At 41.5% G+C, this 19,507-nt stretch overlaps 2 protein-coding genes across 3 annotated transcripts; both read left to right on the forward strand.

Moving 5' to 3' along the window:
* Window positions 1-560: 560 nt before the first annotated feature.
* Window positions 561-7,782, forward strand: LOC124467110 (C-terminal binding protein 1). Of its 2 annotated transcripts, none has more exons than XM_047019361.1 (9): window positions 561-915; window positions 3,642-3,796; window positions 4,258-4,402; window positions 4,613-4,819; window positions 5,036-5,250; window positions 5,433-5,563; window positions 5,775-5,896; window positions 6,150-6,264; window positions 6,539-7,782. In XM_047019361.1, exons 1-9 carry the CDS (start codon window positions 876-878, stop codon window positions 6,723-6,725), a joined length of 1,317 nt encoding a protein of 438 aa, XP_046875317.1. In that variant the 5' UTR covers window positions 561-875; the 3' UTR covers window positions 6,726-7,782. The 2 variants fall into 2 exon arrangements, with proteins under 2 accessions (XP_046875317.1, XP_046875241.1); XM_047019285.1 differs by having other exon boundaries at window positions 562-915; window positions 5,769-5,896.
* Window positions 7,783-13,855: 6,073 nt separating this feature from the next.
* spon2b (spondin 2b, extracellular matrix protein) lies at window positions 13,856-19,044 on the forward strand. The gene is made up of 6 exons (XM_047021342.1): window positions 13,856-14,140; window positions 14,850-15,088; window positions 15,334-15,557; window positions 15,847-16,038; window positions 16,362-16,545; window positions 17,963-19,044. The coding sequence occupies exons 2-6, from the start codon at window positions 14,851-14,853 to the stop codon at window positions 18,139-18,141; spliced, it is 1,017 nt and encodes a 338-aa protein (XP_046877298.1). The 5' UTR covers window positions 13,856-14,140; window position 14,850; the 3' UTR covers window positions 18,142-19,044.
* The last annotated feature ends 463 nt before the right edge of the window (window positions 19,045-19,507 follow it).

Raw genomic sequence — 19,507 nt, forward strand, 5'->3', positions numbered from 1 at the left:
ACTGAGCAGCTACATATCGGATAACGTAGAAACTTATATCAGTGTTGCACCGCACATTAATAAGATATAATAATATCCCTTTTATCCACTTTTCAATTCACTCTCCCTGGCCCAATCATTCGTCTTAGATGGTCCCATCCTAACTTACTGTTTGTCTACAAACTAGCTTCCAAAAATATATAATTTATTGTTCAGAAAGTCATAACATAGTAATAAAAACACTAATTTTAACTCTCAATTCATTAAGTTCATCATTTACAGTAGGCTACTAGCAAGATTTATATTGGATTTTACTTCCAAAATAGATGAACGGGATGTCTGTTGTATTACACATACTCAAGTTACATAGTGTAACTGTAATGTAATTCAAATGTTTTATTAACAGGACATACTAGGTTTCTATATTAACTTATAAATGTGACTAAGTTGTAATCAAACCATCAAAAAGAACCGTCCAACACCCTACCATTGCATAACACGTCATGTTTTCTATCTTGCAGGAAACAAAAGATCAATTTGAGTGGCCTTAGCTCCTCCCCCATTCCCCATCTCTTTCTTGCCGCCACCTCGTACTTGCGCACCCCCCTCTCCTCCTCCAACCTTTCGTTTTCTCTCTTTCCCACTCCTATAAAATGCAGCGACACTTGCATTCTGTATATGGACGCGTTTTTGACAGAGAATAATAGTCAAAACAGAGAGTGAGGAAGGGAGGGAGTTAGAGTGAGGGAGGGAGAAGAAGGGACGGAAAAAGGGTGAGCACATGTGTATACTTGTCACTAAGGGGGCAGGAAAAAAGGAATAAGGAAGCTGAGGTAGCCGCCATATGCTGTGGATTTTGTGAATGTCTTGCTGAATATCCTTCTTTGGGGGAAAAGATGGGAAGCTCTCATTTGCTGAACAAAGGCTTACCTCTAGGTAAACGTTTGCCTCTTTTGTGCATGGATCACACATTAAATGTTATATTGTATGATTGTGTGTGGATGTGTGTATTTGTTTGTGCATATAGATATTTGTTTTATGTTTTTCATACAGTATTCTTTCCTCTACCACCCCCCCCCCCCCCCTCCCCCTCCATTATCTTAAATCTGCACTTTTTGTTCATGCTCATAGAGCACTGCTTGCTCTCTGCTGAGTGTTAGTGTGTCTGTATTTGCATGTGTGTGTTACACTGTAGTCCTGGTCATAGGATATGTGTGGGCAGCAAGGTCAGGGTCTGTATTGTTTATCTTTAGAATGATGACACTTTACAGCCGTGATGAAAAACAGAAATACTCCGATTTTTTCTCTTTGGAGATTTGAGGTACTGGGGCTGCCAAGGACCTGGCTAATAATTTCCTGTGCATTCTCCAGTCGGAGAGAATGTCATCTCCGGCTCTGGCCTTGAAAATGTTCCTAATTCTGACTTTTTAAGAGGAAGCAAATGCTCATTCTAGAACAGTCCTCTGAGGAACTAGGGTAGACAAGGACAGATATAAAAATGCCCTCTTTAGCCTCTTGACTACTGTTTCTGAACTGTTTTTAAGTATTGTTCCATAAAAATATTTTCACACAGTACAGTTTGATCCCATGGAGGATGCGGTACATGTTTATTCACGTCTCGTGTAGCATGTTCGGAATCGCAGGGGTCCTCTGATCGGGTTATGAAGCCCAGGCTAATTAACACAGATGTCTTTCATCCCCTGTGGGGGTCTCCCTATTGGCTGATTACAACCCATGAAGATCACATGTCAGAAAATAAGTCATGGGGTATCAGAGATTTGGCAATGAAACATCTTGTAATTATACATTAATACATGAAAGAACAATGCCATAGCTTTATGTTATATTATTGTGGAATTTATTACATTCATATTTATTATCCAGTTTTTGTTTAGAGGTAATTATTAAACACGGGTGATAAAAACGATCCTTATCATGCTACACAGGTCTACACAAATGGTTGGTATCATTTCTGTACTAAATAGCTTCTGACCGACGGTCTGTTTTGCTGTGATCTAAATAGACTTCAACCTAAAGAGATCTGTCAGAATCACAGTTTGTCTGTGTTTGTATGTGCCTGTGTGTGTGTGTGCCTGTGTGTGTGTGTGTGTGTGTGTGCCTTGTCAGGTGTGTGTATATGTGTGTGTGGTGTGGTCTGAGGATTTATTGAAGCAGGCAGAAGGAGGGAAGGAGAGGGGTGTGTCTTCTGGCAGGTCTCTGGTGGGAACTGAACCGTGGGTAGAGATAGGCTAGGCCTGCCTCCGCCATGTTGAAGCACGCCACATTGGCCAGGAACATAAATTACTGAGCTTGACAGGTGCAGACATTCTCTCCCTTTCTCAACACTGAGTTTCACTTACTATACCTAATTCAGACCATCTGTAACCTTGATTGTATGCTTTGTATTAATTAACATTTCATTATAGAAATGCAATTCCTTGTGGGCACAATAAACTAATTTATGCTAAATGAGGAAAGGACTGCCCTGTGTCACGGTTCTTCTTGTTCAGATATGTCAAGGATCTAATGACGTGTTTTATGCGCCACTTAGGATAGTTTCCCTGTTACAAACGTCCAGAACAGAGGACACATGTTTTGAACATCCAAAATAAGGGACACGTCAGACACATATGTCCTGCATGTGTGAGTATGTTGACTTGTTTGTGTGTACAGTCACAACCACTAGGAGACAGATACCCCAAGGATATGGAGACAATTCATGTTCTGACTGTAAAACTAAGAAACCACATTAGACCTTGGAGGGTGAGTCAAGATCTGGAACTAGATTTTTTTTTTTCACTATGTCTCGTGGTTTGACATTAAAAATAGAAAATAAATTAAAGGAGTCCTCTGTATTCTGTAATTTTCCTAGAATTATTAATGTGAATTCCTTGAAAGGACATGGGGCTAATAATATCATAAAGAGCTAGAGAATAGATTCAGAGCAACTTTGTGATAACCTTTTAAACGCATACTGTTAGCGTATGTGTTTAAAAATGTGTTGCTTCTGTTTTTGTGGAAAACAAACAGACCAGCATCAGAGCAAATTAACGAGTGAGTGAATGCACAATTAAAACCTTACACTTTTGCTTTGCAATAACAAGGACAATTTAGTAAACTACAGAACATATTTTGTTTGTATACTGTTTCTGTATGTGTGTTAATGTGTTTTTGTGTGATTGACAAGGCAGTTAAATGTACATTTGTTTAAGTCATTTACAGTTACTGTACATTTAATTAATTTAGCAGATGCTTTTATCCAAAGCAACATACAAATACAGCTTTTATCCCTTTGGTCCCAGTTTCTGACTAATGGCCTATTATAATTATTAAACTATTGAGAGTGGGAAGGGGTGTAATTATTGCTTAATGACACTACACTTTCTCAACAACCATAGTGTGCCTTTGGTGCATTGTCAATTAGAATTTTGCTTTCTAAAGCCATGGCTTTACTGTCTGCTTTTTTCAGAAACCAGCTAATATTTTGGAGGAACAAAACATTGCTTTATGTGCTTTTTGATTTATAAAGAAAAGGTTGTATGTCACATACAATGTAGGAAAGCTGACAAAGTAAATCAGCGTGTCTAATATTACGGCACTAACTTTAGGTACTAAGATGAGACAATCCCCATTGTGTTTATGTGTGTGCTGTGTTTGTCCAGGCATCCGGCCGCCCATCATGAACGGGCCAATGCATCCCCGCCCTCTGGTGGCTCTTCTGGATGGGCGTGACTGCACAGTGGAGATGCCCGTGCTGAAAGATGTGGCCACCGTGGCTTTCTGTGACGCCCAGTCCACCCAGGAGATCCATGAGAAGGTAGACTGAGCACACACACACACAAACACACACACAAGAACACAACCTTTTCCCCCAACACACACTATCATGACTATTATGCAATATGGCCCATATGTGTACTAAGCTTTATCAAGCTGATATCCAGATTTTTTTTGTGTTTAGCCTATTGTCCAAGTCTGGATGTCTGCCAGAGAAATTACATTGTCAGTCTCTCTCAGTATCTCTCTCTCAGTGTCTCTCTCCAGTGTCTGTCAATCCTGTTATCTGGTTACACAGTCGTTCACGTGCTAAGATAACCCTGCTGCCAATCTTGGTGGCCTCTATGTGCTAAGAAAACATGGTTATCTGTCTCTGTAGCCCTCTATGTGCTAAGAAAACATTGTCATCTGTCTTTGTAGCCCACTTTGCTTAAGACATTTGTACCTCTGTCTCTTTCATGTTTTTGGAGACAGCTGTGTTACCTGTGTCTTTGTCGCCAGGTTCTGAACGAGGCTGTGGGAGCTCTGATGTACCACACCATCACACTGATGAGGGAGGACCTGGAGAAGTTCAAAGCCCTGAGGATCATCGTCCGCATAGGCAGCGGCTTCGACAACATTGACCTCAAATCTGCCGGAGATCTTGGTGAGCTGCGCTGGTATCAAGTAAAAAAGAAAAAGACAAATACAAGTCACTCAAAAGCATATCTTACATAAATAGGAGTTATGATAACCTACAAAGATTTTGTCTTTTGGAGCCTGGTCGCTCATTTCGTTGTCAAACTTGTATTTAACACCTTTCGTCCATTTTGTCAGTGTTTTGACACTCTCCTCCTCCTCACCTCGCACCTCGCAGGCATCGCAGTGTGCAACATGCCGGCAGCGTCCGTGGAGGAGACGGCCGATTCGACGCTGTGCCACATCCTGAACCTGTACAGACGAACCACCTGGCTGCACCAGTCCCTCCGTGAAGGAACCCGGGTCCAGAGCGTGGAACAAATACGGGAGGTGGCGTCTGGGGCGGCCAGGATCAGAGGGGAGACTCTGGGCATCATCGGACTGGGTAAGGACAGGGTGTGGAGGCGGAGGAAGAGTTGGGAGGGTTGGAGATTGGCTTTGAGGATTTGCTCCGATTTGGCATAGCATGGGGTAAAACGTGGTTTGAGACTGGTTTAGTCTCATGAGATGAAAGGAGGACGTTTGGACGTGGCGTCCAGAATTGAGGGATGGAAGCTTGGGGGTTGTGACTAAAACGCCATGTGTTGCGGTGTTTGTTCAGGCCGCGTAGGCCAGGCGGTAGCTCTGAGAGCTAAAGCCTTTGGCTTTAACGTGATCTTCTACGACCCCTACCTGTTGGACGGTGTTGAGCGAGCTCTGGGGCTGCAGCGGGTCAATACCCTGCAGGACCTGCTTTTCCACTCGGACTGTGTGTCCCTGCACTGCAGCCTCAACGAACACAACCACCACCTCATCAATGACTTCACTATCAAACAGGTGCATGCACACACACACACACACCACACCACTTCACAATCATATAACATGCCCAGAACTTACACATAAGATAGATTTTCACCACTGATCAACAACATAAAACACACAATGTTGCAATGTTCAGAAAGGCACATGCGGGCAAAGATGTTTCGTCAAAGGTGTGTTCATGTGGTTCTGTGCAGATGCGTCAGGGAGCCTTCCTGGTGAACACGGCGCGAGGGGGCCTCGTAGATGAGAAGGCCCTGGCCCAGGCCCTCAAGGATGGCCGGATAAGAGGAGCGGCGCTGGATGTTCACGAGACGGAGCCTTTCAGGTGAGCGCACACACAGACTCACACAAGATAGCCCTTCTGCTCTCCCTGCCCTCTCTCTCTTTCCTGCTCTCTCTCCCTCTCTCTCTCCCCCTCTCTCTCGCTCTCTCTCTCTCTGACAAACACACACATAAACACCCACATTGGAAAAGTGGTCGCGATTGTGTGTTGCTCGCGGCCGGGGTAACTAGATCTAACTGTGTGTCAGCTTCAGCCAGGGCCCGCTGAAAGATGCCCCCAACCTGATCTGCACCCCTCACGCCGCGTGGTACAGCGAGCAGGCCTCCATCGAGATGAGGGAGGAGGCGGCCCGCGAGATCCGAAGAGCCATCACCGGTACTTCACACTTCATGGACACTGGATTCGAACTATACTTTTCTCACGGCACTTTTAAAACGAAACAATGATCTTGCAAGTTGTTTATCCTGACGTGCAATATTGAGTCTAAAGCATAAACAAATCTAAAAGACTACAGTATACATGTGACAACTCGTACAATATTTCTCATATGGTTCTCATATGGTGTAACAGACTGAAAGCCACAGGAACCACAGATTCACTAATGATCCAGCACTGTTCCCATCTTCAGGTCGTATCCCAGACAGTCTGAAGAACTGTGTGAATAAAGAGTTCCTCACCCAGACTAACCACTGGGCGGGTATGGACCCCGCAGCGCTCCACTCTGAGCTCAATGGTGCTTACAGGTAACATGGCATATGAACAACGTTTTCCTGTTTTACATGACATTACATATATTTAAATGAGACAGATAGATTACCACGGCAAGAGATGTTTTAAACAGGGAGCCTTGTCCCTTATATTAATGAATCGAATATCTTCGAGGTTGAAAATTCTGCCTTTGTGTACATTTTTGGTTAATAATCACTTCAGTCTCTTAATTTTAGGTGAACTTGTAGTAAAATAGACACTTATTTCATTGTAACCATTGCGGTCTTTTTCTGTGTCTCCTGGTTCTAGATATCCCCCCGGGGTTGTGAGTTTGGCCTCTGGGGGCCTCACTCCTGCCGGGGGGGGGATTGTGCCCAGCGCCATGCCCATCACACATAACCTCCAGTCAGCCACACACCCGCCCCACAACCCTTCACCTAGTCAGCCAGGCAAGCCTGACGGTGACAGAGAGCAGCACCCTAATGACCAGTTGTAACTTTACCTTTGGTAGATACTACCAGTCCAAGCTGCACCCACACAGGGCTCTCTGGTTGTAGCCAAACATCCTTTCCAGAGAGTTCTGTGGTACATTGTCAATCTATTTTAGGGGAGCATTCAGTGAGCTGAAGCACTGCACAATGTTGCAAACAAAAATATGAGGTACATATTACAGATTTGTACCTGTTCTAAGTGTACATTTCTACCTGCACATTGTTTAATGTTGCACCATCCTGGATACACCAACTGCTTTTCACCCCAAAGAGAAGGGAAAGGAGGTGCCAGTGGTTCTCACCTGTTCCATTAGCAGGCTGACTGACTGAGGGACTTCCTGGCCTAACCCTATTTTCGTTGCCCTTCTTTTAAAAAAAAGTTTTGAAAAAAGATTATATCAATTTGGAAAGAAAAAATGAAATTCTGCTGTTTCTAGACTGTAGTTTGTTCCAAATACATGGATGAATATCTGTTTGTGTGTCCTATACGGATTCATTGTTCATCTGAAGTAGTCGGTAAAAGATTCATGTTTGTGTACAGTTTTTAGGGTTATGAGAAAAATATGTTTGTAGGATACAAGAAGAAAAAATTATATTAAAGCAACAAATTTGTCCCCCTGATAGCCACAAAAGGTTTTGCACTCCTTCTCAGGAAAAGCCACTTTTGTTTTGAGACTGCTATGAGACTCGTTCATTCTGTCAGTTAAGGGGCATGTGTTTTTCCCTGGGCTCTGTGTAAATGTTGAAACTACATTGGGAGAGGCGGCCCTTATGTCTCGTGCATACATACCTGGTGTCCTGCTTGCCCGTGTCAGTGTGACTTGATTGTAAGTGTTGTCTGAGAAGTGGCTGTTAGCTGCAGAATTAGTAGCAGACCTTCTGCCTACCTTTGGTTCCCCCTATGGTAAAGTAGTAGGCTTAGCAATATATGTATTATATTATACAGTAAAATATCATTATTTTTGGTCAACCAAAATCCAGAAAGAAATGTTTGTGACTGACTGTATGCATTTGTATGAATTATTTTGGAAAGAAATTAAAGTCGCTTTAGAAAGGTTAGAATTGGATTGTCTGTGAATTATTTTAAACAAAATTGTGTCATTACCTACATCTGCCACTAGATGGCAGAACAGCTGCAAGAATTCTCACAAAGAACAAATGCTTATAGTGCTATGTCCACGCCATCCTTTTGGTTTTTTTTCCTTCATATATTGTCATTGGATCTTAATTTTTTTTTTTATGAATGAAAAACATGCCCAGTTTTTTTGCATGATAAGACACCTGCACAAGGGTATGACTACATAAAATAATTTCAAGTATAAATTTAAAATTAAATGAAACCCATTTGAAAACCATACAAGGGATGGTTACATTTGCCAGTTGTATCAGTGATAGAAGGACAGACAGACAGACGGATGAACCAACGGATAGAAAGACAAATAGCTCAATAGATATTAAAATAACATTTTAATATAAGGTTTTCAGTAGATAGATGGACAGAGAGATAAAATGAATTACATTTCACAGCAATTGTTAAAGCAGCGTATGTACAACCACAGTAAACAAATCTACAACAAAAAGAGAGTGTGTAACCGCAAAAGATTGTGATAGATATTGTTTAGTGCACTGCCCACTCTTCTCTTCAAACACACTGCACTCTGGATCAGACAATGGAAAAATCATTCTAAATTACAACAACTGGAACAGCTTTGTGAGCATGTGGAAACTGTGGAACAGATAATATCAAAAAGCAGATGGGAACCTAAGAGCAAAGGTTTGTATTCTATGTAGATCCCTCTCATCTGAGTGGAGCTGTGGACAACTTTAAGAGTAAGTCATTGTGATGGAGTACATATCGTACTCACTGAACTTTTGTCCATTCTGTGTCAAAAGCACAACGCAATGGTTGATGTGTTTTCTATGTAGCCTGAGGAAAAGGGAATGCTCACCTGTATAAGATAGGTGCTAGTGAAGAACATTCCAGCTCCAATCCAAACTTATGTGCATACGTTTACGTGCAAAACACCAATATTTCAACAGCAAGCTGTCTTAGACAGGATATAAAATGTTATCTGGTCCCAACAAGTAATTTAATCTCCATTACCAACCTTACTAAACCAATAATTCTTGAGAGAAGCCTGAATGATGTCGGTTTTAAGATTCCCCACTATATCTAACCATGTAGGTAAATAGTAAGACGATAATCAAATCAAATGTCTCCGCATTATTTTACTTTGAACATTTTCTTCTTTGTGTCTATGTTGTACTGCACCGTGCAATGTAGACAATATACTGTTTCAGAAAAGGTTTTCAGTTCTCTACCCACTGTGACCTGCACGTTGTTATTTTATTTGATTGGGCTTTTCTCTGCATTTTATTACAATATAACCCCTAACAGACAGTCTTGCTGAGTTGCACTAGAAGGTTGGCTCTTTCAGCAAGTAGTAAAACTCTTGTGTTCTACTTTGAAAAGATGTCCAGAGGTTTAGTTTCAACTCAAACAAATCTGAACATAATCAAATTGTCTAGATTTGCAAGGTCCCAAAACTTACAAAGCTAAGCACTTTTGATTTAAAAAAGCATTTATTAGTCAAGGCAGTGATTGTATTATTTACACTATAAAACTCGTGCAAATTATTATTTCAGATCTCCTTGTGTTTTGTAGAAGAATATAATCTCAACTGCAATGAGATTGTGCAACACTTTCTTTCACAACCCTTTTCAATGTTAACAGACTGTTTGGCAAAGTCTTCAGTGACTTTAAACGATGGGAAAGTAGACCGGGAAAACACCTGTACTAAAATAAAGGAAGAATGTTTTATGTTGGGAAGAAGACACATTCCAGTTTTAACCATTGGAATGGGTTTATATTCTTGTTTTTGTATTTTGCAGTTATCGGTCACGTTTTTCCTAAACTAGTCCAAGGAGGGGTGACCCACTTACTGCCTGGCTCTTATTTCCCACTGGCAAATCAGACAGGAGCCGTGAAGAGCCATGTGGTTCCCATCAAAATCTCAGCTAACAACAGCTGTTGTATTTGCTTAACAGCCTCAGACCCCTGTTTCTATCACTTCACTTGTGTATGGTTGGCCAACATAATAATACTCTGTCTGGATTCCAATCCATAATTACATTTTGTTTGGCCAACAACTATAGGCTTGTAGCTTATATGTGAGAAATGTTTTGAAAAAAAATGCTTTCATCTGAACAGCTCAATTCTGGAACATTTCCAAAAGCAAAATCACACTAGTCCCATCCTCAGAACTTGACCAGGGAATTCCATGAAACATTACGAAATCTGGAAAGCTAAAGCATTAAAAAAGGCATAGTTCAAGGAACAACTGTGAGTAAACCCATGTGGAACTGTCTTATGAACATATTAGTCATATTTTTGGGGAGTTTTCTGCATTTCTGTCCAAACAGTTGGACAAATATTTTGGACAAAGCCTGCCGCATATAATCAAAAAGCTTGCATATTGGTACCAAACATCACTACATATTTTAACAAAACCCTTAAAAAACTAGTCTCAATTCACAATTGGAACAAATACTATCAGATATTCCATTGCTTCCTTAAGCGTGTGAACATCTGAAAACCAAAAAGCCACAAAAAGCCTTCCGACCACCCGTTTAAACCCCAGACAGTCTCTCTAGGAGAGACAGGGAATGATTAAGAATACTGTATCTGGTTCTTACCAAGGTAAAAAAAAAAGCTAAATGAAAAAAACATTGCTATATACTATCTTTACACATTTTTTTATTAATTGTAGAACCTGAACTGATAATGATCAAAAAACTAAATAATAATGAATTGCTTTTAGGTTTTTGTTCTGACAGAAAAATATGTTTAACCCCCTGGTGGGCAATCTGTTCAGCTCAGTAAGTAAACTGATGAAGTGTAGATTTTTTTGTGAATTTACAATCTCTCGGTCGATAAAATACTGGATGGGAAGAGAAAAGCTAGCCTGGAGCACCAAGAGTTCTGAACATTTGAATAAGCTCCAACTTTTGTTAAAAAGACCATTCATCAAAATTATACGGCAAATGACTTCACCATTCAGTCTGTATGGGGTAATTTTGGTGTTATAAAATATAGAACATGTAAAAACACTTTGAAACTTTGAAACACGCACAGTTTATTCTTTGACGACATATTAAAGGGCCAAGTCAGAGATATTGAGAATATCAAGTCTTTGGTCTTGAGTTCATGTAAAGCCTCAAGTAACTCTTGGAAATAGTTTTCTGTCTGCTGCTGGTTCATTTTATAAACACGGCAATAGGGACTTTTGTAGGGACTGACTTGTTCATCCCATACAGAGTTTCCTTGTGAATCAATTCTCCATTGCTGTGGTTATGTAATGGAACTGGTTGAGTAATATCCAAAAAAGGACTTAACTCAGTTGGCAAAGGCTATTTTGAAGGAAACCTAAATTAAAAACCGATTAGTCTTAGTGTAGATCCAATGCCCTACTGAGAAAACAAAATAGGCAAGCTGATATCCCTTCTTTCCCAATAGGAAGTCACCTTTAATAACAGCTTTTCTGGCCTGCCAAACCATATGTCAGAGCCATTAACTGCATTTTCTGATATAAGACAAGTTTGCCTGTCCCACCAAATGGTTCTGCAGAATGTCAAACAGATTGAGGTATTGATTTTATCTGACAGCTAAATAATTTAGCGTCCGGTTCACTCTGGTTTTATGAGTTTGTCTGGCTTCAGCCTCAACATCCTCTCTTTCTCTCAACACAACCTGAATACTGCCATGCTGTCTGCTACTGTCTTCTTACTCATAAATGAACATGCATTTGCATGTTAATTTGCATTTTATTCCCAGCAGACGGTTAACACAATGCTGTGACATGGAACCTGATAACCTGGTGCCTTAACATTTAGCAACAGCTGGATGATTTGTACACTATCAAGATAGAGCAAATGTCTTTCTGTAATTCTGAGACTAAAGACCCATGGGTACAAAAAGGCTTTTGAACTCGTACTCCTACCTAAGTGAAGCATTTCATGAAGGCAAAACCGTGTGAAGAAAGGAAGCACTTGACAAGTGGAGAGGCCTACAGTGTAGCCTGTGTGTGGGAGCCTTTCATCCCAGCTAAGCAGCCAAAACCCAATCTTGATACTTTGGTGGATCCGCTCACAAGAGTGCAGAACACGAAGAGTTAAAAGAATATCAAAATGGGATTGAACAAAACGACCATAAGACTAGTTAATGTGCCAGATAACGGAAGAGTTTCCTGGATAGTCCTGAAGCATTTCGTTTCCCAGGACTGAACTTTGCATTCAAAGGCAGTAGACTGTGGTTCTAGAAAACAGAAGCGACAGGTCTGCATGCTTCCAAAGGTTTGAAGGCTTCATTTCATCTGTCATTCCACCTTTACATCGTGTCTCTTGCCATCTGCCATCCACGTGACAGCAGAAACCCTACTTCCTTCTTACATACACACTCACAAATCAAATCAGACCTTTTGATGGTTGATTCAAACAGCGCTCGGGTCTGCGTGGACAGGACCTGTCATTGGAAGATATGTGAACTACCTGAGAAATGGGATTTGCGCTTTAAATGAAATTGGACCACACTGTGCTACTGCCAAGGCACTATATCAAAATTAGGTTTTAGGGTAAAGCTCCTTATAAAACAGGCTACCATGCTGGAAAACTCTTTATTTTCTCTTTTTTTGGTTGAGGCCCTTAAATCATTTGTTTTATACCTCCGGCCGAGGTCAGACGGCTCCCGTGGCGGAGAAGGGAATGATGGGAATAACAGAGGGCTCTCCCTTCGCGGGTCAGTGAGGAACCTCTGGGATCCAGACAAGAGAGAGAAAGAGAGAGTGACATAGAAAGCGTGCACAGGGGGACACAACGAAACAAAAAGGACCGATACACCAGCATTCAGAGAGAGATGCTATCAGCATGCAAAAAGCTCAAACTGAAGATCTCTAAACATCTTTACACTGACTGACAATAATACGATTATTGAAGAAAAATAATGCTTACACAGTTGACAATACTGAATATGAACGAGTTTAGGATTTTATAACTTTGGCAGACAGCTTCCACATGAGGCTACCATGAATAGGACATTACCACACTGGCAACACTTGCACCTCCCCTCCCCTCCCCTCCCCTCCCCTCCCCTCCCCTCCCCTCCCCTCCCCTCCCCTCCCCTCCCCTCCCCTCCCCTCCCCTCCCCTCCCTTCAGGTATTGCTGACACACTGTCTGTCTGTCTGTCTAGCAGGCTGCAGTCTAGATGAACAAGACATGGCAAGGAAATCAAATGTGATTATTGCTTTCGACCTGGGGGTCATTTTTGGGAGAAAGGGGAGGTGCAAAAGGTAGCACAAAAGCAAGTGTTGAATGTTTAAGGCACTGCAGAAATGATCTAATTTGTTGCACCACTGGAAACTTAACAGATCATGATTTGCACATGCCTTTGTCGGTGACCTCTGTTAGTAGGCCTAGTTAGTGTTGGTAGTTCTGCCCTGTTCTGCCCTGTGCTGCCCTCACCTACATTCAGATACATCAAGTCCCTTTAGGTAAATACTACTTCCTGTTCAGTACTGTACTTCCTGCTCATAATTAGAACACCCTTTTAGTTGAATTGAATTCCTTTCAGAAATTGCCATCTTGAGATTCAGTATTTTGTATGCATGCCCATGCCACAATAACAATTCTAGAATGTAAATAATAGAATCTCAACAGAAAATGCACAGAGTAAGAGGTGAGGAGAGGCGCCAGGGTGTGGGCTGAGCGATGGGGCAACCGAAAACTTGAGCATGTGGAAGTCATTATATTAACCCTCAGTGGTGGAAAAGCTGTGCTTGTAGGCTTGAAAGCCAACGTTTGTGTGTTTGTTGATTGTGTGGGTTAATTATGTAGGTATTTGTGAGCGTGTGTGTGTGTTTATGCAGTGTTGTATTCAGTGGCAGAACTGAAAGATGCAGAAGTACAAAGTAGATTACCCCACCTTACCCATCGCCAAGCCACCAACCCCCCCAACCCCTCTTTACGAAAGTAAAAAAGGAAAGAGACTGCAGAATAGACATTTAGAGAAACCACACAATGTTTCTAAACTATGAGCTAAGTGAACTTGCAAGGTAAGGTGAAATTCAGTTTCTGGAGGGCGGGGGAAAGATGGTTGAGAAGAGAAAGAGACTGGAGACAGAAGTGCTAATGTGGAGCATGTCTGAGGAGGGGTGTCCCTGGGGGTGAGAGATGTGAGGGGGGTGAGAGGAGAGGGATTCCTCTAGAAGGCATAAATAGCAGAGAAGCCGGCTCAGGTCTCGCAGTCACTTCTCCAAACGGCCCCGGACACAGGTGGTGTCTTCTGCACTCATCTTCTCCTCTCCAACACCACTCCTCTGTTTCTCCCCATCCTTTCTGCCAACTCTCATCTCCCAACTGCAAAAAGTAAGTAGCTTTCATTCTTAATCTTCATTCACATTTGTACAGTGTTGTGAAAGGTCTAAAAGGCATGCATGGAAAGTGCATGAGATCAGATTAACCTTCACACAGTTTACCATGTAGCTGTCATTTGTATCTCTTCCTACAATTTAAAAAAAACTTCAATGTAATCAACAGCCAGTTTTGACATTTTTCCTTTGCCAACCTCTTTTGAGAAGGGCACATATTGTGTAGGATGAGTAGTTGATTTGGCTGAAAAACCATGAACTTGATCTGGGGAGACTGAGACACTACATTTTGATTGTATTTAGCATTTCCATGTCAGTCTGTCTTTTTTGAACTGAAGCACAGGACTCCTTCATATTGTGGAAAATGTTTTAGGGGGGAATTCTTTCCCTGTGAGTCATACAACCCACTGAGTGTTGAACTAACACGTCCAACTTCTCCCTCCACTCACATACTGTACTAACCCCTATTTATTACAAGAGCAGAAACAAGGTTGAAGCTGTAGATCATGCCTGATCTGACACGACACATGGATACGCATGTTAGGGATGAGTAAAGGGACCAGTTCAAGGTTGAAGAGTTAAATATTGAACTGCAGCTACAGACAGAAAAGCGTGGCTACTTGCACAGACATGCATATTGTGTCCTTTCATTCCTCCCTCCTTATTTATCCCTCTTTCTTTCTCATCCTCTCTCATTCTCTAAAAAGCATGGAGAAAGGGAAGAACATCTTTTGCCCCACCAGCCTGCCCCACCAGCTCACCACCTTGACCCTGACTCTACTGGGACTTGCCCTGCCCATGCCCATGCCCAACCCTGCTGAGTCTGGATGCACGGCCTCTGCAACTACCAAGTACAGACTAACGTTCACTGGGAAGTGGAGCCAAATGGCTTTCCCCAAGCAATACCCCCTCTACCGCCCCCCAGCCCAGTGGTCCCCTCTCATTGGTGGGTGTACAAGTGTAGAACTGACAGTAATTGGTGGTAAAATTGCCAGGCTAAAATACATCTACAGACGTTAATTGTATGCAGATGCACGACTCTTAATGTTAAAGAAACTAAGGAGTCTGTAAAAATGAGCCAAGCTCTTTCTCTGGGGTAAAAATAAGACTCTCCCAGCCCTAGAAACAAAACCGATGACCTTGATTTCAAGCATTCAAATATGATATATTTTGAATCATGTCTCCTGCCAGGGGTGACCCACAGCTCTGACTATCATATCTGGCAAAGGAACGAGTTTGCCAGCAACGGGGTGAGGGAGTTCACAGAGAAGGGCGAGGCCTGGACCCTGATGAAGGAGGTGGAGGCAGCCGGAGAGCGCATACAGAGTGTCTATGGGGTGTTCTCGGCTCCTGCCATGGATGAAGGAACCGGCCAGATGACCTCTGAATTTGAGGTCTTCGCTCGCCACTCTTTTGTAAGTCTAAGCACTTGACATTTTTTCAACTGTAAGAAACAAGAAACAAATCAAAGGAATATTTGGGAACGCATCCCACTGGAGAAGAATGAATCTATCTTCAGTGTCCCCATCTTACACAAGAAGTAAAAGTATTTTCCAGGGTTTCACAGATAGATGTTTCATCATTGTATCCTGAGCCATTTTTTTTTTACGTACCCAAGTGGTTTATTGATGGGGTATTGATATGGGTATTGGCAGTAACACAATTTTCTTTTCCCTTTTTGCTCCAATCTTCATCACTCACCAGCTGTCCTTCATCGTGCGGATTGTTCCCAGTCCAGATTGGTTTGTGGGAGTGGACAGTCTAAATCTGTGTGAAGGCACAAAATGGAAAAACAACATCACGACAGACCTGTACCCCTATGATGCAGGAACAGATAGTGGCTTCACCTTCTCCTCCCCAAACTTTGAGACCATCCCTCAGGACAAAGTCACACAGGTACGTAGATGCAGAAGTATCAAGTATTGGTTCTACAGACCGACCTGGCTGCCAATTCTTCCTCCCCATGGAAGATTGAATTTCTCCTTAAAAATCCTACTTGCTGTTCAGCCGTCTCACCGACTACATCTCCCATTCTTGTTTCCAGTTTTGAAAAAGATGACCTATATCCTCCTGCACACAACATGACTGTGCTAGCCTGTCTAGATAAAGTTTAGAAGCGTAAGGATTAAAGATTACATGTTTCTTTAGGATTACTGTGCACATGGTTACTGTAGTCTCTGACCTGCATATACACTGACATTTGGTTTCTCTTTCCTCAGATCACATCATCTTTTCCGAGTCACCCAGCCAGTTCCTTTTACTACCCCCGTTTAAAGCATCTACCCCCCATCGGCAAAGTTACCCTCACCAAGATCAACACGAACCAGATCTTTACCCTTCCCATGGAACCAACCCAATCAAACCAGATACCAACTGGCAACGAGATAGAAGATGTCCTCATAAGTAAGTGTATCTGAGTTAAATTGGTTGAGCTCACTCCTCACTGTACTTACCGACTACCAAAAAGGTTTTCGGAGACGTTGACGGCTAAAGCAGTGTTCATGAGAGGCGGTACGACTTGGATGACCAGGGATTTAATGCCAGAGAGGGTAGGTAGGGAGGAAGTAATACATTTACATTTAGCAGACGCTCTTATCCAGAGCGACTTACAGTAAGTACAGGGACATTCCCCCCGAGGCAAGTAGGGTTAAGTGCCTTGCCCAAGGACACAACATCATGTGGCACTGCGGGGAATCGATCCGGCAACCTTCTGATTACTAGCCCGACTCCTCACCGCTCAGCCATCTGACTCCCTTTTGTGTATTCTCTGATACACAAAAGTGAAGCTAGACCTTTGACATAAATAGAAGAACATCCTTATCCATACAACACCATAAACTTACTGCAATTTTTTAAAATGTATTTTTGTTAAGAAACATCTAAACCAAAAAAATAAATCCCCGTCATTATTTTCATCTAGACATGAACATTTATATAACTTTGTGATCAGTTAGAAAAACTATCTTTTTGCAATAATTTTGGCATTTGAACTGATAAAAAAGCTGGAACAAAACCAGAAATGGGTCAGGAAAACCTTGCAATAATCTCAAGGTTGGTCTGAGTTTGACTTCTGTGACCATGGTAACCAGACAACAAACAAAAGAAAGTTGGCCGGAGACAGCTCAAGGTTTCCTCCTCAGCTCAGGGAATGCTTGTAATAGAAGTGAATGTTGTCCTGCTTTGCTGTTATTTCCATGTTACCTCCTTATGCTTTTTTTCTCCTAAAATTCTCTTCTCAATGTCTGTGGTATCTTTTTGACTAATGTCTTAAGTAGGCAATGGCTTGGAACGCTAAATGAGAACATGAATGCTGCGTTGCAATAATTCTATTATTCAATAAAGTGTAAAAAAAAAGACTACTTGAGACAGAAATGTCTGGCCAAGCTTTTTGGCTTCATAAAAATTACACAATAAATGTGTCCATAACTATTTTACAGTACAAAAAAAATGTAATCTATGAAAGAAGGCTAATGGAAATCTGCTGTACATGCAAGACAGTCTCGAAAAGGAAGATTTGATTTCAGTCCACACATTAGCATTACTTGTTTGTGGTGGGAGTGTGGAGAGTTGTTAAACTACCTGATCCACAAATGAATTATTTAATTGCACGTGCACATATACACATGATACATAAAAGTAATACTTAAGTAATGCATGCTATGCAATTATTATGTTGTTTTGTGTGTAGGTGGACAATAAATAAATCTAACTATTTTGAATTCAGACTGTAAGATAGAATATCTGTATATTTTGCTTGGTATTTTAGATGTCACTGTTAGATGTTGGTGTAATTGCTAACAGGTGTGCATCCTCTCTTCAGATACCCCTTTAGACTGCGAGGTGTCGGTGTGGTCTCTCTGGGGCCTGTGTAAGGGTGAGTGTGGAGAATCAGGCACAAGGCACAGGACACGTTACATTCACATGCACCCGGCCAACAGTGGAGCAGTCTGCCCCCCTCTGGAGGAGGAGAGAAAGTGCACCCCTGACAACTGCTTATGACTGGGCAGGGGTCAGCGGAGACCCAGACCAAAACACTCCAAAAGACGCCCTCTTAAGAAGTCCAAAGTGTAGAAAACAACTGCTGGACCAGTTTCTGCTGGGCCTCATAAACTCTGAGCCAACTCGATACAGTAGACAGGTCATCTGCAGTGTGATGTCAGAGAAGACTCAAGTCCCTAATCAGCCCCTTGCTCTGCATTGTGTTTTATATACTCCTGAACATTTGAAAAGATTGATAATGGTCATGGTATGTAATAGTGGTTCTACTTTTTTCTTTCATCGTTGAACTTAAAGGCCAAATAAATTATTTTAAATCCCAAAAGGGATAGGTAGGAAGGTAAAGCCTTTGAACGGAAACATTCTCACCAGGTTACATGAGGTTACCACTACACATAAAGCAAAAAAACTCAGTCACATAAATTGTTCAATTGAACAGAATGGCCGATTTCTTCGCACATAAAAGCCAGAGTTGAAAACCTTGTGTACATTGAGGTCAAACAAATATTGAACTGGACAGAAAATTCAAGGTCCTTTAGTGGTTTACCTTTTTTAAATAGAGTGGAAACTAGAGATGCACTTAAATTCAGTTTCCTTTAAGTTCTGTCAAACCTATGAAGTGCTCTAAATGTAAAGTGTGCATTGTTGTGGATTGATCATCTCTTAATAAAAAGAATATATTTATTCACAGGTTTTGGACCTGTAATGTACAGTAAACTGGGCTAAACAGAATTTTTTATTTTACGCGAGATATTTTTAAAACCTGAGTGAAACAGTAAAGCTGAACAAAATGTTTCCCTAAATATAGTTGCCAATTTTCCTTGGGTTTTGTATGAATGTCCATTCAATGTTGAATAAATGACCAATTCCAGCAATTGCTTTCACACTAAACTGATCCATTGTTGTATGATCTGTTTTTGTTTATTGTTATGTCACTAACAGTGTATATTGAAGGAACTGCACTACAATTGTTAAACAGAAGTAATTTTTTTCTGACACCACTTAAGCTTTCATACTGTATCTTACCTGACATGCCCTGATGCACACCTGGTGAAGACTGGTAACTTTAATGTTGACAGAATAGCCACATACTCTGAGCATATAGTTTGTATTTTTTTCTGGTAGATTTGTCTTATTTTAAATCAGAAAAATACATTATTGAAGAAACAGGACATGGAGAAAGAGTTTTTGTGGTTTAAGGGATGGCTATGACGATGCTATTTGAAAATACGGAACACACTAAGCGTGACTTTAAGAAATAAGTCAACTATTAGTTCAGTTTGCCCATATTTTTACAGAGGCCAGGTCCAGTGTTATCATTGGCTGACCAATCACAGCATTTCAACACAAGCAGCTGTGAGATTCTCAC

This window comes from Hypomesus transpacificus, chromosome 1, assembly GCF_021917145.1.
Source record: "Hypomesus transpacificus isolate Combined female chromosome 1, fHypTra1, whole genome shotgun sequence".
In the NCBI taxonomy this organism is placed as follows: domain Eukaryota; kingdom Metazoa; phylum Chordata; class Actinopteri; order Osmeriformes; family Osmeridae; genus Hypomesus; species Hypomesus transpacificus.